The sequence below is a fragment of the Pristiophorus japonicus genome, chromosome 1, assembly GCF_044704955.1.
Source record: "Pristiophorus japonicus isolate sPriJap1 chromosome 1, sPriJap1.hap1, whole genome shotgun sequence".
Taxonomy (NCBI): Eukaryota; Metazoa; Chordata; class Chondrichthyes; family Pristiophoridae; genus Pristiophorus; species Pristiophorus japonicus.
This window is the reverse complement of record NC_091977.1, coordinates 241,259,722-241,276,709: the sequence shown is the minus strand read 5'-3', so window position 1 is coordinate 241,276,709 and position 16,988 is coordinate 241,259,722. Positions and strand designations below refer to the sequence as shown.

The following is a 16,988-nucleotide window of genomic DNA, read 5'->3' as shown; positions in this document are numbered from 1 at the left end:
TATATAGCTGGCATGTTAACAGCAAGTATATTGCGATATATAAAATTTAATTATTTCAGTTTTTTACTGATGTGCTTGCACTTAAGCAATGATTCCAGAAACACCTTCTGAATCAGGTATGCTGATAGGGTTAGATGAGGTAGAGTGGGAGGAGGCCTGTATGGAGCATAAACACCGGCACAGACCAATTGGGCCGAATGGCCGGTTTCTGTGCTGTAAATTTTATGTAGTTCTATTGTAGAGTTGGTTGTTTCTCCCTTTTCTGGAAATCTCATGTCAGGCGCCTGGGATGTCAGGTTACCTCTGTCCATAAATGTGGTTTCCTCCATTTTTTGGATTATCTGCTTCCTGGGTAGATCCACGTTACATTTTGGTAGCCTTATTTGGAATGGAGAGAAATCAATTCTCACTTCCCTTATTTTCAGGCAAACAACTTGTGCATCCAAGTGACATGCTTAAGCATCTGCCAGTGTCTTTCTTTTCTCTGGCTTCTCGGTTTGACTTCTCTGTATGTGTTTTTGCTGTGCCTTCTCTTCACTGTGCTTTTGCCGGCCTTTCTGTGTCACAACCAACATCTTTTGTACTTTTATTTTTCCAGTCAACTCCCTTGATTCAATCTTTAATCAGTCTGAGTGGCACATGTACTGCAAGAGTTCACCCCTTAGTGCCACTCATTTTAAACAAACATCTGTCAAGGAATTAGAATTTTTATATCCATTCACGGGATGTGGGCATCGCTGGCAAGGCCAACATTTATTGTCCATCCTTAATTTCCCTCGAGAAGTGAATTCCAAGCCCCGTGACGCACTCATTTTGCTGAAATCAGTAAATGTGCTGATGCTACTGTGTTCAGCAAGAGGAAGCTCAGCTTTTGCAAAGTGGAAGTTGGTGGACGTATTTATATATTTAAGCGTTGTAAATGGTCTCCTAATTTTGTTTGCAAATAAAAATTTGAGATACAATCGAACAGCATTTCTCTAACGTAATAAAATGGACACAGGACGGTCGCACAAAGAATCAGAATTTGTTTAAAAATATGGTGATGAAGAAAAAATGAATTTCCCAAATGAACAATATTTAATGTTTGATTATTACCGCCTCCAATCATCACAGCGGAGGCTGATTTAAAATTTGTTAGTAAAAAGTACACAAGTAAAGAAGCCCATAATAGGTGTCAGGACTTACGCAAAGAAAAAGTACAATCAGTATGGACAATGAATGAAAAAGATCAAGGGGACAACAAGAAGGAAACCGATTGTGAGAAGCTTCTACAATAGGAATTGGTGCCTCTTTATGTTTGCACAAAAGAGTATTCCCACAGTAAAAACTGGAATGAAGCATGTTCCTTGTATTCTTTTATGCTTCTCTGAAGTGATGTGTAAATAGAAAGAATGCGGCTAGTGATATATTCTTGTTGTGCACCTGTTGTACATCTGTTTCATTCGGGTCCCAAAAAATTGCAAATGAGGCCTAGCATCCATAAGGGTTCAGAGCACTTCAGGTACTCACCGCCCTATAAAGTGGCTGCTGCAAGGCTCTGCTGTGAAAGAGTACTGAGCACAGTTCTGGTCTGAGCACAGAGCTTGGGGACAGAGCTGGGTAAATCACAATCAGAGTGGAAGCTAGGAATTTGGTGATAGTAAGAATTTGGTGGAGAGGAGGAAGCCAGTTTCTCATGTCCAACTCAAAAGATGGAGTGGCGCCACAGAACCGGTGGATTGACCTGGGTTTTTAATCTGTTTTTTTTTGCCTCTCCCAGGAGATCACATGGTTTCAGATGGAGTGGAGTGTATAAGTTGTGATACACAAGGTATCGTAATTGTGTGGGACAGGCTTGATGGACCAGATGGTCTTTACCTGTCCGTCATTGTTCGTATGTTCGATTTTAAGTTAAGTATCTAATATTTAGGTTCTTTGTATTTTGTATCTCGTTGGTTCTTGTTGAGCTTGAGTAAATAATTTAGTTTTTGGGTAGGATTTGCTTTGAGGAGTGAATAGAAAAACATCAGTGTAGCTTAGATCTAATTAACAGCAATTATATAAATCACCTTGTATCTAAGCAGTTTATTTTAAGATTCTAATTAGAATGGAGGGACAACTATTCCTGCGCCATGTGGGAACTTCAGGACATTTCATGTGTCCCAGAGGCCCATGTTTGCAGGAAGTGCCTCTAGCTGCTCGAGCTCCCACTGAGGGTTTCTGAACTTGAGGGGCAGCTGGATTCACTGTAGAGCATACGGGTGGCTGAGTGTGTTCTGAATCGCAGGTTCCAGGAGGTGGTCACCCCACAACCAGATAGAGTTCAGAATAGCAAGTGGAAGGGTGGGAAGAGACAGGCAGCACAGGAATCCTCTGGAGGGGTGGCACTCACAAACTGATTGTCACCATTGAATACTGGTGAGGGTGACAACACCTCAAAGGAGTGCAGTCCCGAGTCTGGTACTGTGAGGCACAGGACTGCACAAGGGGCTACAGATAAGTGTAGGAATGCAGTAGTAATTGGAATTCGATAGACAGGGAGACAGACAGGCAGTCCTGCTACTGTCGACATGAGACCCGTATGCTATGTTGCCTCCATGGTGCAAGGGTAAGGAACATCACTGAGAAGGTGCAGAACATTCTACGGGGGGGGAGGGGAAGAGCCAGGACATAGGGAAGAAGAGGGTTGAGGTCCTGCAGTCAGAGTTTAAGAAGCTAGAGAGGAAGTTAAAAAGCAAGACCTCAAAAGGTAGTAATCTCTGGATTACTCCCCATGCCACGCACAAACTAGAGTAGAAATAGGAAGATATGACAGGTTAATGCATGGCTAAGAACATGGTACAGGAGGGCAGGAGGGAGGGCTTTAGATTCCTGGGACATTGGGACCAGTTCTGTGGCAGCTGTGACCTGTTCAAGATGGAAGGGTTGCACATGAACAGAACTGGGACCAATATCATTGCGGAAAGGTTAAATAATGCTGTGGGGATGGGTTTATACTAATTTGCCTGGCGGTTGGGCACCAAGATGTAATATTAAAAAGTACAAACAAGGTGCTGAGAGGACTAGGAGAGACTGTTAGAGTTAAAAATAATACAGAATTAGGTGGGATCAGAGAAAATACAATGAGATCGAAGTTAAGTTTGGAATGCATGTGTGTAAATGCACAAAGTGTGGTTAATAAAGTTGGTGAGCTACAGGCACAAATAGCCACATGGAAATATGATGCAGTGGTGATAACTGAAACCTGGCTCGAAGAAGGGAAGGATTGAATGCTTAATATTCCTGGCTGCAGGGTATTCAGGAAAGATAGGGAAGGATAAAAAAAGGAGGTAGCAGTTTTGATTAAGGAAAATATTACAGTGCTAGAAAGAGAGAGGGGCTGAAATTGCCCGTTTTTTATGGCCCATGGCGGAAAGGAGGTACCGCCCAGTCAGGTTGGCCGTAGCGACTATCGCGACATTGCCCTCCTCTTCTGAGGAGGTGCAAAAGCTTACCGCCCCGCTCCGCCGCCATCCGCCCCGCTCATCCGCGCATGGCGATAAAGATGTCATCACTGGTCACCGCCCAGGAAGAGATCTTGCCCCGAAATCATCTAAGCAACATTTGTCGGTGCCAACGCCATCTTTTCCTGTCGCTGTCAAATCGGCAAGCTGAACCACCGGCGCTATTTAAAGGCGTGCTGTGGCTGCCACCATTTCTCTTGGCAAAAATTTTATGAGGAGTTTAGGGCTTGTACTTTTGGAGGCTGAAGCTGCCTTCACTGATTACTGGCCCTCAGTTCACACTGTCTGCCATCCCTTGCTTAAATAGTGATGATTAGCAGAGTAGGCCACTGCTTGCAACTCTGTGCTGGCAATCGATTGCCTCCTCCACATTCTGTATCGCTGGATTCTTTGGAGAAGACAGTGGCGCCAGCAATTACAGGAGAGGGAGAGAGATATGATCCCACAGGCAGATGGAGATGGCCATTGAGATGGGCATATAGCTGGCCAGAGGGTGGCGGAGAAGGGCATGGAGGAGGCCTTGCAGATGGGCATGGAGAAGGCCGTGAGGAAGGGCTTGCAGTGAGGAGGAGGAGCAGAACGCGGACCCACACAGCCAGAGAGAAAGGGTCATGGGGAGGAAAAGGCAACAACAGCAGCATCAGGCACATGGCCAGGAGCATCCAGAGGGTCACGACCAGCACGCCTAGGGTGATGAGGAAGTGGCCAGAGCAAGACACAGATACAGGTGTGGTGGTGGAAGGCCCGATGCTGCAAGGGTCTTCGGATGACAGACTGCGTACAGCAACCTGACTGATGACCAATGTCTCCAGAGACTGCGATTTAGGAAAGACCTGGTCACGGAGCTTCGCTATCTCCTGCAGGCAGATCTGGAGCCTCCAACAAGGGTGAAGACGGCCCTCTCAGTGGCAGCCAAGGTCACCATTGCCCTCAAATTCTATGCCACTGGATCTTTCCAGGGAACCACAGCAGACATCTCCAACATATCCCAGTTTGCCGTGCCGTGCTCCATCTGTCAGGTCACGGACGCTCTCTATAAGGACCAGAGAGAAGCAGATGGAGCAGTCAACTGGCTTTGTCAGGATAGCGGGCTTCCCCAGGGTTCAGGGCGCCATAGACTGCACCCACATCGCATTGAGGGTGCCGCAAAACAATCCAGAGAGCTTCCGAAACTGAAAGGATACCACTCACTCAATGTGCAGTTGGTGTGCGACCACAGAGGCCAAATCATGGCCGTTGATGCCCGCTATCTTGGCAGCAGCCACGATGCCTTCATCCTGCGTCAGATCCTGCCAGGTGTGTTTGAGCTCCCAAATGAAGGTCACGGCTGGTTCCTGGGAGACAAGGGCTATCCGCTATGCACATGGCTCAGGACTCCCCTCCGCAACCCCACTAATCCTGCCCAACAATCTTACAATGAAAGTCATGCCGCCACCAGGGGCATCATTGAGCAGACCATCACAATCCTGAAACACCGTTTCCACTGCCTTGATTGTTCAGGAGGAGCGCTTACAGTACTTGCCTGACCAGGTGTCCCTATTCGTCGTTGTCTGCTGCATGCTTCACAACCTGGCAATCATGAGGGCACAGTTATTGGCGGATGGCAGATCTGTAGCGCCAGAGGAAGCGGAGGGGGTTCAGCAGGAGATGCAGGAGGAGGCTCAGCCGGCATGCAGGAGGCACCCTCGCCATCCGGATCCTGCAAGGGAGGTCCGCGACCATCTCATTCCAGCTTAATTCCAATAAATGCTCGCCACTTGCACCTTCCTCTGTGCATCCCCCGTCCACAGCAATGAGTCCTTACACACGTGATTCCCCACACTGAAATGAGATACAACAACAAACAATAAAGTTTCCAATCAATATTTATGGAACAAAAAGTGCAACAACATAACATCTTTCACTCACTCTTCTGCATTTCCTTTTGTGTATCCCTAATCTAAAACTACGCCACTGTGTATCCCCTGTGGCTGCAGCATGTCTGCTCTCTTTCACCTCCAGACGCTACAGATGTCCATCTAGGTTGTCCTCGACCAACTCTGGCCCTGGAAGGGCCGGCTACAGAGTGGGCCGCCTCAGCCTCGGTGCCAGCAGCTGGATTGACTGGGTGCGAGCCATGGCTGTTTGCAATGGCGGAGTGGCAGGGCTGGGATCAGGAATGCTGTCATCCTGAGAGAGCACAGCAGGTTCCTGCTCCAATGACCCGGCGCCACTCCCCCGGGGCAGCATCTCAGCATTCCTACCAAGCTGCTCGAGCACAGTTGGATGGGCTGCTGCAACATGGTGTGAGCCCCACTGGACTGTGGTGGACCCAGCAGTGACGGCAGCAGTCAGAGCTTGCGGGGCATCTAGCTGAGACTGCAGGAGAGCAGTCAATGACTCGATGCCACCAGCCATTGACTGCATGACACCAGAATGACGTTGCATGGCATCTTGCTGAGGCTGCATGAGAGCAGGGTGAGCATCCATGCCACCAACCATTGTCTACAATACAGCAGTAAGACGTTGGGTTACTTCCACCTGTGCTGCAATGGAAGCTGCCACATCGCCCATGACACGCAGCATAAGGTCTGGATCTGCACGGTCTCTCTGGGAGTCCACCATCGTCTGCACAATGGCAATAATGGGATCCATAGTGTGCACAGAGCTGTCTGCAATGCAGGAGGCGGACTCCTCCACTCTCCTTACCACTTGTGACAGGCTGTCGGGCACCCAAGCTATTGTACCTATCATGTCGAAGTGCATGGCAATCACCCTTTTTGTGAATGCCTCCACACATGTCCTCATCTAAGACCGTGTGCAGCAGAACTCGTGCGCGAACTCGCCCTCTGGGGAGCTGGCGCCTGCGCTACCCTTTCCTCTTGACCTTGCTGCAGCCTGCTAGGCCCTGGTGCATCACCCAGTGCAGACCCCTCCCCTAAGTTAAGCTGTAAAGAGCACGTACTCCCAGTATCTGAGCTGGTGGGTGGGGAGTGAGAGAAGCTATGATGCAATGCTTGGATCTGGTCTTCCTTACTCTCTCCTCCTGCAACATTTCCTCTCTGTCTTCACTGAGCTCTGGGGACTCAGGCACAGGCTCATCCATGTCCAGGGCATTGTCTGCAAGCATAAATGGCACAAAAGTCATGTAAAGGTGCAGGAAGGTGCACATTGTTGAGCAGCAAATTGATAGGCCTTTGTGCAATAGCGTGCAGATGGCATGAAAGGAAGGGCGTGACTTAACAGTGTGGCCAGCAGCAGGACCCACTGTCCTGACAGCCACTGGGTAGCTAACTGCAGCCCCATAAGTCGCAGTACCCTTTCCTCCACATCATCGAGCTGGCGCAATTGCCCCTCTCCACCTCCGGTTCTCTGCTGCTCATGACGGTTTTGTGCCATCTTGCCCGACAAAACAAAGCAAAGTTGGTGAGTAACAGTCCAGGTAGGGATGTGGAAGACATGGATGTGCGCCTTAAGGAGCTGTCATTCTAAGCAACAAATGAAAGGATGCAACAAGTGTGAATCGGCACAGATGATATATGGTTGAGTGCTCACTGAAATGGTGGTTTGCTGAGTGCACACAGAGACAGATATGTAACAGTTAGGGAAGGAGCCAGAGGCTCAGAGGCTGCAGTTCAGTAGTTGGGACAACATGTACTTACTTGCAGCACTCGAGTGATGTCATTGAACCTCTTTCAGCACTGAGTTGCTGTGCGGCCCAACACCTCAACAGTCACCACTGCCCAAGCTTCGTGGAATACGTGCCGAGAGGACCTCCCAGATGCTGGAAATAGGAGGTGCCCCCTGTCCTCCACAGCTTACACCAGTGAACAGAAGAACATAAGAAATAGGAGCAGAAATAGGCCATACGGCCCCTCGAGCCTGCTCTGCCTTTCAATTTGATCATGGCTGATCCGATCATGGACTCAGGTTCACTTCCCTGCCCACTCCCCATAACCCCTTATTCCATTATCGGTTAAGAAACTGTGTCTTCAATTTATTCAATGACCCAGCTTCCACAGCTCTCTGAGGCAGCGAATTCCACAGATTTACAACCCTCTGAGAGTAGAAATTTCTCCTCATCTCTGTTTTAAATTGGCGGCCCCTTATTCTAAGATTATACCCTCTAGTTCTAGTCTCCCCCATCAGTGGAAACATCCTCTCTGCATCCACCTTGTCAAGCCCCCTCATAATCTTATACGTTTCAATAAGATCACCTCTCATTCTTCTGAATTCCAATGAGTAGAGGCCCAACCTACTCAACCTTTCCTCATAAGTCACTGCCCTCACCCCGGAATCAAGCTACTGAACCTTCTCTGAACTGCCTCCAAAGCAAGTGTATCCTTTCTTAAATATGGAAACCAAAACTGTACGCTGTATTCTAGGTTTCAATTTGGGCATCTGAAAATTTGGTTGCCCTTGTGCTGCTTCTTGGAGTTCTCGAAACACACACTAAATGATCGAATAAAACTGATGAAATGAGCAGTACCTACCTGAAAGACCTGCCCTTTAAGAAGACCAGGGACCAGGTGCCTCAATATGACTGAATGAGAGTCAGGTGAAATTCTGTGCTCAGTCATTGATCCCGCCCCTACAGCACTCCACGGAGGCCATTTCCTCCCCCCAACACCGCCCCACTCCGTTTTTTGAGACAGAGTGCCAAATATCGCTCCCTTCCCCACCCCATCTCTACGGGTGCTAAATCTTCAGTTAATTTAAATTATCCACCTCAAACGGGGTGGAGGGCAATTTCAGCCCCAGAATACCCTTGATGAATCAAAGATAGAATCTATTTGATTGGAGTTGAGAAACAATAAATGAGCTATTATGCTAATTGGCATATTTTATAGGCCACAAAATAATGGAAAGCAGATAGAGCAGATTTACAAAGAAATTACTGAGAGGTGCAAGAACTATAGAATAGTGATAATGGGAGACTTTAACTGTCCCAATATTGAATGGGGCAATGATTGATAAGGCCAGAGAAGGGGAGGAATTTCTGACGGGTGTTCAGGAGAATCTTCTTGATTAGCAAGTTTCATGCCCAATGAGGAAGGAGGCATTGCTGGATCTAGTCCTGGGGAATGAACTGGGTCAAGTGGAGAATGTCACAGTTGGACAGCGTCTCGGGAATAGTGGTCATAGAATCGTAAGTTTAGATTAGTTATGAAGAAGGAAAAGGAGCAATCTAGATTAAAAATAAGTAACTGGAGGGCGGCTAATTTCAGCGAATTGAGGAGGGATCTGACCTGGGTAAATTGGTGTTAAAGACCGGCAGGCAAAAATGTAATGGAGTAATGGGCAGTCTTTAAAGAGGAGATCGTTCGGCTACGGTCTAGGTACAAGGGGGAAAGGGACGGTAACCAAAGCCAGAGCTCCCTGGATGACAAAGGAGTTGGAGAGTAGGATTAAGCAGAAAATGGGGACAAATGACACATGTCAGCTTGATGATACAAGGGAAAATTAGGCTGAATATAAAAAGTACAGAGGAGGTGAAAAAGGAAATAAGAGGGGCTGAGATAGTACGAGAATAGATTGGTGGCTAAGATAAAGAGGAATCCAAAGGTTTCCTATAGGCAAATTAACAGTAAAAGGGTTGTCAGAGGAGTGGTGGGGCTGAGTAGGGACCAAAATGGAGATCTATTGGTGGAAGCAGAAGGCTTGGCTGAAGTACTAAACGAGTACATTGCATCGGTGTTTGCCAAGGAAGAGGCCTTTGCCAAAGCTATGGTAAATGAGGAGGTTGCTGGGATACTGGATGATATAAAAATAGATAAAGAGGAGCTACTAGAAAGACTGGCGATGATTAAAGCGTGTAAGTCACCCAGTCTGGATGGGATGCATCTTAGGTTGCTGAGGGAACTAAGGGTCGAAATTGTGGAGGTGCTGGCCACAATCTCCTCATGAAAGAGCAGCAGCTATTAAAGGGTTGTCCTGCGCAGCTCCACTGTCGCCAATGAAATGAGGCCAGAGACTCAATATTGAGTGCGCCTCAAGCCTTACCATTCAGGTTCAAGGATTGCACCCAACTATGGGTGAACCAGAATGTCTATATCATAGTCTCCACATTAAGGTTTCAACTGACATATCCAGGGACATATTTCTAGGCCTGTGAACATAGCTGGAGGCAGAGGACAAGTCCTCATTGATCTCTTGAGGGTCAAACGCACCTGTCTGGTATACTTCCTGTGCTCCTCATCCTCCTCCAGAATTTGAAAATAAAAAGTTACCCAAAGGAACTCGCATAGCTCCAAGAGCACAGAATGACCGTCCTTTGGGATAACAGGGACAGATAGCACACGCAGTGCAGTTTTAAACACTCTCAGTAAAGCTTCAAAACATTTCAACAAACAGATTTCTCTCACAATAACAATATCACATAGAAGCAGTGAATAGCATGCAACTAAATAGAAGTCAGCAAAATGGCATAGAATGACACAGAATTTACAGCACAGCAACAGGCCATTCAGCCCAACTGGTTCATGCCCATGTTTATGCTCCACTCAAGCCTCTTGCCTCACCTCTTTATCTAACCCCATCTGCATATCATTCTATTCCTTTCTCCCTCGTATGTTTAGCTAGATTCCCCTTAAATGAGTAAATAAGTTTTTCCTGAATTTCCTATTGGACTATCTTATATTTATGTCCTTTTTATGGTCTATTCCACAAGTGGAAACATCTTCCGATAGTCTACCCTATCAAACCTTATTCATGGTTTTTAAGATCTCTATCAGAAACAGTATTAAATCACAAATGAAGCAATTGATACAGTACTGATCAACAAATAGAAATGAAAAATATCCATCATGAAGTTGAATATAAAGACAAATCAAAAAAGTCAGCAGTCAGTAACAGCTATCAATTAAACAAAAACAGGAGAATTAACTGTTACCAGTTTAAAATATTCACTCTTTTTTCTCTCATGTTCAGCATCACTAGTACCTCCCATAAGGAGATCCTGCTCCCTTAATGGGGATCAGGAGGAAAACGCTCCATTGGCTGGAGTCATACCTGCTACAAAGGAAGATGGTTGTGATGGTTGGAAGCCAATCATCTCAGCACCAGGACATCCTGCAGGAGTTCCTCAAGGCAGAGTCCTAGGCCCCACTATCTTCAGCTATTTCATCAATGACCTTCCCTGCATCAGAAGTGGGGCTGTTCACTGAAGTTTGCACAGTGTTTAGCTCCATTTGCAATTTCTCAAATATTGAAGCAGTTCATGCCCGCATGCAGCAAGACCTGGACAAGATCCAGGATTGTGCTGATAAGTGGCAAACCAACAGAAAGCCTAACCACCTGACCTTAACATTCAACGGCATTACCATCGCCGAATTCCCCACCATCAACATCCTGGGGGTCACCTTTGACCAGAAACTCAACTGGACCAGCCACATAAATGACATGGCATTGTGTTGCTCATGGATAAAAGGTTTAGTAGTGATGGATGAAGTATCTTCTGTCATAGTTGTACACCTCTTTAAGATCATAGTGCGTGTAAGTACGCTACTGATCTCTGAAATCTATCTTTCCTGTTTAATGTTGATGAGATAATTTGACCCATATAGAAAGAAAATAATTTATTGAAATGATTGAGTGGGACATTGCTCTGATTTTGCATAGCACCAGCATATTGCATCTCGAAGACAAGACAAGAAGGTGAGGTTTCGGTGGGAGGGTGCTCGTGAAGAGAAAGAACTGATTGAGTTGGATCTTTGAGAGGGAGCGAGGAACATGAGCATATTCTCTTATGAGCTTCTCCCCTCTTTGGATGCTCAAGATTTGAATGCATTGGCTCAAAGTCTTCCAAATAGTGCAAGGCTGCTCCGTTGTTCAAGCCATTTCAAACCGATTTACTCCTTTGTTGAAAATAATGTATTGATAAGCCTCAGAACAACAATACATTAAACATCTAAAGTTCTGACTATTAACATATTTTGCCACAATACGATATTGCCGGTATTTGCTGCAACCAATAAATCTAAAGGCAAACTTTGAAAAGCTCCCTGAAGCACTGAGTTCACATGATGTTTGTGTTAGCGATATGATAGCCTGCTTAGATAGTACTTTAGATAGTACAAAACAAACACTGGGGTTTTGTGGGAAATCATCTATGGATAGTAAATTGCGTAGAAACCCTTAGTGCCCTGAACTGACCAATGCATGAGACTGGTGGCACAGTGCATTGGAGCGCTCTGTACCTTTGGCTAGTGGGATAGAAGGTTGCTAGCTACAAATTTCCACTTGGTGGGCTGTAAGTATTGCTGGAGCCAGCAGGGGGAAGTGTTGCATAGAGGTCAAATACTGTCCCATGGAAAGGAAAGGAAAATCAAGGAGTCGGTTATCCTGAGTTGCTCATTCCTACCTTCTAATGGCCAACATTAACAGAGGCCTGAGAACTAGTTTGCTGCTGTGCCTCCCTGTTAGAAAGTGAAATAGATTTTAAGAAAGAATCACATGGATAATTTTTCTTTGTGAAATGAAAGATTTTTTTAAAATCCATTCTTGCTCTATTAATTGTAATTTCTCTTCCACGAAGCAGTTTATTACGAGCAGTAAAAGTAGACCATTGGATACAAAACTTATAATGCAAAGAGAAATGGTGCTAAATAGATTTAAAAAAAATAGTAAAAAAAACACTGGGGACTTACGTACTGCTAGTTATTACTTATTTGGTCTTTAAGATCATAAGATCATGATTATGAGCAAAACTTTCTTAATGGAGCACTGCCCGATGTTCTTTGTTAACTGAATGCAGAAATGCAGGAGAGTTGGTAGCCTCTGTGTGGGTTATACCCAGTCCCAAGTCCTCATAAGAGGCTCACAAGAGTTGGAGCTACCTTGAGGGCCTATAATTAATGCCTCAGCTCTACATTAACACATAAGTGGACCCACAGAATAAACAGGCATGACATGAAACTAAAAATTCCAGAAACTGCTACAGTTGCATCCAGAAGGGTGAGCAACAACTTGTATTTATATAGTACCGTTAATGTAGTAAAACGCCCCAAGGAGCTTCACAGGAGTGTTATCAAACAAAATTTGACACTGAGCCACTGTGGGGACAGGAGTGGTTGAGGTGAATTGCACTGGTGCATTGAAGGGGAAGCTGGAGTACATGAGAGAGAAAGGAATAGAAGGTTATGCTGAGAGAGTGAGAGGAAGTAGGGTGGGAGGAGGCTTTTGTGGAGCATAAACACTGGTATAGACCAGTTGGGACAAATGGACTATTTCTGTGCTGTAAGATTCTATGTAACAACAAAAATTTACATTTATATAGCGCCTTTAACGTAGTAAAATGTCTCAAGGCACTTCTCAGGTATGGCACTGAGCCAAGTAAGCAGATATTAGGGTATATAAACTATAGACTTGGATTTCTATAGCGCCTTTCATGATCACTGGGCGTCTCAAAGTGATTTACAATAAATGAAGTACCTTGGGAGTGTAGTCACTATTGTAAGATGGGAAAGATGTGGGTAGATGACAGAGGTAGGTTTTAAGGAGCGTCTTGAAGGAGGAGAAAGCGGTAAAGAGACGGGGAGGTTTAGGGAGGTAATTCCAGAGCTTGGGCCTGGCAGCTGAAGGCACGGCCACCAATGGTGGATGAAAATCGGGGGTGTGCAATAGACCAGAATTGGAGGATGTGAAAATCTCAGAGGGTTGTGGGGCTGGAGATAAGGAGGGGCGAGGCCCTGGAGGGATTTGAAAACAAGATACTGAATGGTTTGAATGTACGCATGAAATGGCATGTTAGTTATGTGGGGTTAATATTGTAATAGTAAATATATTTGTGACATTAAAGTAACATTATTATTGTAATACAATTTGTTTTAGTGTTACAATCTGTGAGCAGAAAACGTATCAAAAATGGCTGGCACGTGAAGACTGAAATTTGCTGAAACTGCCATTAATCCAAGGGTCTAAAGTTAAATTTTTTCTGCAGTATTTGCAATACCACAGTAGTTTCAAAATGAGTGCTGTAAAATAATGATTAAAAACAAGGCCTCTGTTACATTAATGGATGATATTTTATATTTTACTATTATCTGTATTCTTAAATATCTGTTTTATTTACAGATCCACAAAGTATTGGCTGCTGAGCTTTCAAGATCCATATCTTAAAGAATTCCACAGATGATGGTACTTTGGATTGGGGCTATATCCTCAAGAGAATTGGATGCCAGTCTCATAACTGACAACCCCACCAGCACCCCCATGAATGAGCCTTCATAAAACTGTAGAGATCTCTGAATGGCAGCATTCAAGGGAAGCTAGATAAACACAAGAGGGAGAAAGGGATAGAAGGTTATGCTGACAGGGTTAGATGGGCGGGTGGGAAGAGGCACGTGTGGAGCATAAACACCGGCATGGAGCAGTTCGGCCGAATGGCCTGTTTCTGTGCTATACATTCTGTTTAAATCTAGGTAGCTACACACATTCTGGAGGATGCACAGAGTGAGCATTAGGAAGTAGCATGGGGTGTGTCACTGCGCACAGGTGAAGAGGAGCAGAGCTTTGGTGTCAAGCGAGGAGCAGGAGCCTGCTGTCTGAATGGCCATATGGATTCCATCAATGATCTGCTGTACATTAGGAAACAAAATTGCTTAGCCGGGTTATGCTCCTTTTGCTTCTCAGTGGGAAGGGGGGGAAGAAAGTGTTGGCCTTGTTCAGCATAGAAACATAGAAACATAGAGAATAGGAGCAGTAGTAGGCCATTCGGCCCTTCGAGTCTGCACCGCCATTCAATATGATCATGGCTGATCCTCTATCTCAACACCATATTCCCGCTTTTTCCCCATACCCCTCAATGTCTTTTGTTTCTAGAAATCTATCTATCTCCTTCTTAAATATATTCAGTGACTTGGCCTCCACAGCCTTCTGTGGTAGAGAATATCACAGGTTCACCACCCTCTGAGTGAAAAAATTTCTCCTCATCTCGGTCCTAAATTTCCAACCCCGTATCCTGAGACTGTGACCCCTTGTTCTAGACTTCCCAGCCAGGAGAAACATCCTCCCCGCATCCAGTCTATCCAACCCAGTCAGAATTTTATACATTTCAATGAGATCCCCTCTCATTCTTCTAAACTCTAGTGAATACAGGCCTAGTTGACCCAACCTCTCCTCATACGACAGTCCTGCCATCCCAGGAATCAATCTGGTGAACCTTCGCTGCACTCTCTCTATGGCAAGTATATCCTTTCTTAGGTAAGGAGATCAAAACTGCACACAATACTCCAGGTGCGGTCTCACCAAGGCCCTGTATAACTGTAGTAAGACATCCTTGCGCCTGTACTCAAATCCTTTTGCAATGAAGGCCAACATACCATTTGCTTTCCTAACTGCTTGCTGCACCTGCATATTTGCTTTCAATGACTGGTGTACATGGACACCCAGGCCCCTCTGTACATCGACACTTCCCAAACCATTACCATTTAAATAATACTTTGTCCTTATGTTTTTCCTACGAAAGTGAATAACTTCACAGTTATCCATGTTATACTGCATCTGCTATGTGTTTGCCCACTCACTCAACCTATCTAAATCGCCTTGCAACGTCTTTGCATCCTCCTCACAACTCACAATCCCACCTAGTTTTGTGTCATCAGCAAACATGGAAATATTACATTTGGTTCCCTCATCAAAATCACATATATATTGTGAATAGCTGGGGCCAAGCACTGATCCCTGTGGTATCCCACTAGTCACTGCCTGCCACCCCGAAAAAGACCCGTTTATTCCTACTCTCTGTTTCCTGTCAGTTAATCAATTTTCAATCCATGCCAATACATTACCCCCAATCCTATGTGCTTTAATTTTGCACACTAACCTCTTATGTGGGACTTTATCAACGGCCTTCTGAAAATCCAAATACACTACATCCACTGGTTCTCCCTTATCTATTCTATCAGTTACATCCTCAAAAAATTCCAGTAGGCTTGTCAAACATGATTTTCCTTTCATAAATCCATGTTGACTTTGTTTAATCCCGTTGATGATATCTAAGTGTGTCATTATCACATCCTTTATAATCGACTCAAGCATTTTCCCTACTACTGATGTTAGGCTAACCGGTCTGTAGTTCCCTGTTTTTTCTCTCTCCCTCCTTTTTTAAATAGTGGGGTTACATTTGTCACCCTCCAATCTTCAGGAACTGTTCCATAATCTATAGAATTTTGGAAGATGGCAATCAATGTATCTACTATTTCCATGGCTACCTCTTTTAGTACTCTGGGATGCAGCTCATCAGACCCTGGGGATTTATCGACCTTCAGCCTTATTAGTTTCTCCAGCACTATTTTCTTACTAATAATCATTTCCTTTAATTTCTCTTGCTCACTAGACCCTTGGTTCCCGAGCATTTCTGGGACATTATTTGTGTCCTCTTCCATGAAAACAGAACCAAAGTATTTATTTATTTGTTCTGCCATTTCCTTGTTCCCCATTACAAATTCTCCCGTTCTGTCTGTAAAGGACCTACACTTGTCTTCACTAATTTTTTTCTTTTTACGTACTTGTAGAAACTTTTACAGTCGGTTTTTATGTTCCTTGCAAGTTTACTCTCGGACTCTATTTTTCCCCTCTTAATCAATCTCTTGGTCCTTTTTTGCTGAATTCTAAACTGCTCCCAATCCTCCGGCTTGCTACTTTTTCTGGCAACTTTGTATAACTCCTCTTTGAATCTAATACTATCCTTAATTTCTTTTGTAAGCCATGGTTGGGCCACTTTTCCTTTTGTGTTTTTAGGCCAGAAAGGAATGTATAACTGTTGCAATTCATGCATTCGTTCCTTAAATATTAACTATTTCCTATCCACCATCATGCCTTTTAATGAATCTTCCCAATCTTTCATAGCCAATTCATTCCTCATACCTTCGTAGTTTCCTTTGTTTAGATTTAGGACCCTAGTTTCGGATTGGACTACTTCACTTTTCATCTTAATAAAAAATTCAACCATGTTATGATCACTCTTACCTAAAAGACCCCGCACAACAAGACTGTTAATTAACCGCTTCTCATTACATAATACCCAATCTAGGATAGCCTGTTCCCTAGAAGGCTCCTCAACATACTGGTCTAAAAAACCATCTTGTACACACTCCAGGAATTCATCTACCACAGTATTATAACTAATTTGGTTTAGCCAGTCTATATGTAGATTAAAGTCACCTACGATTACTGCAGTACCCTTGCTACATGCATCTCTAAGTTCCAGTTTGATGCCGTCCCCTACACTACCATTTGTTTGGAGGCCTATAGACAACTCCCACCAATGTTTTCTGCCCCCTGGTGCTCCTTAGCTCCATCCAGATTTATTCTATATCTTGATTTTCTAAGCCAATGGCTAGATTTTCCACTTTTTTTTGCATGCTTAACGCCCACTTAACGCCCATATTACCGCTGAAATGATGTATAATGTCCATATATCGTCCATTTAGCCACAAAATGGAAATTGACGGGCATTTTTCGGGAACTTATCGCTGAGCGTTACTTTCCCCATGTGCGTAACGCCATGAAAAAATATTACCGCCC

General features: G+C 44.7%; 1 protein-coding gene across 1 annotated transcript; it reads left to right on the top strand.

The window, feature by feature from the left end:
- Positions 1-3,990: 3,990 nt before the first annotated feature.
- Positions 3,991-5,008, top strand: LOC139262031 (putative nuclease HARBI1). Its single transcript, XM_070877222.1, has 2 exons — positions 3,991-4,026; positions 4,295-5,008. Exons 1-2 carry the CDS (start codon positions 3,991-3,993, stop codon positions 5,006-5,008), a joined length of 750 nt encoding a protein of 249 aa, XP_070733323.1.
- The last annotated feature ends 11,980 nt before the right edge of the window (positions 5,009-16,988 follow it).

What these genes read in the sequence shown, in the direction of transcription:
- LOC139262031 (XM_070877222.1), top strand. Translation starts at nt 3,991, where the DNA reads ATGGAGGAGGCCTTGCAGATGGGCATGGAGAAGGCC. An exon ending in AGATGGGCATGGAGAAGGCC is followed by an intron (nt 4,027 to 4,294) that starts GTGAGGAAGGGC and finishes CAATGTCTCCAG; the next exon opens with AGACTGCGATTTAGGAAAGA.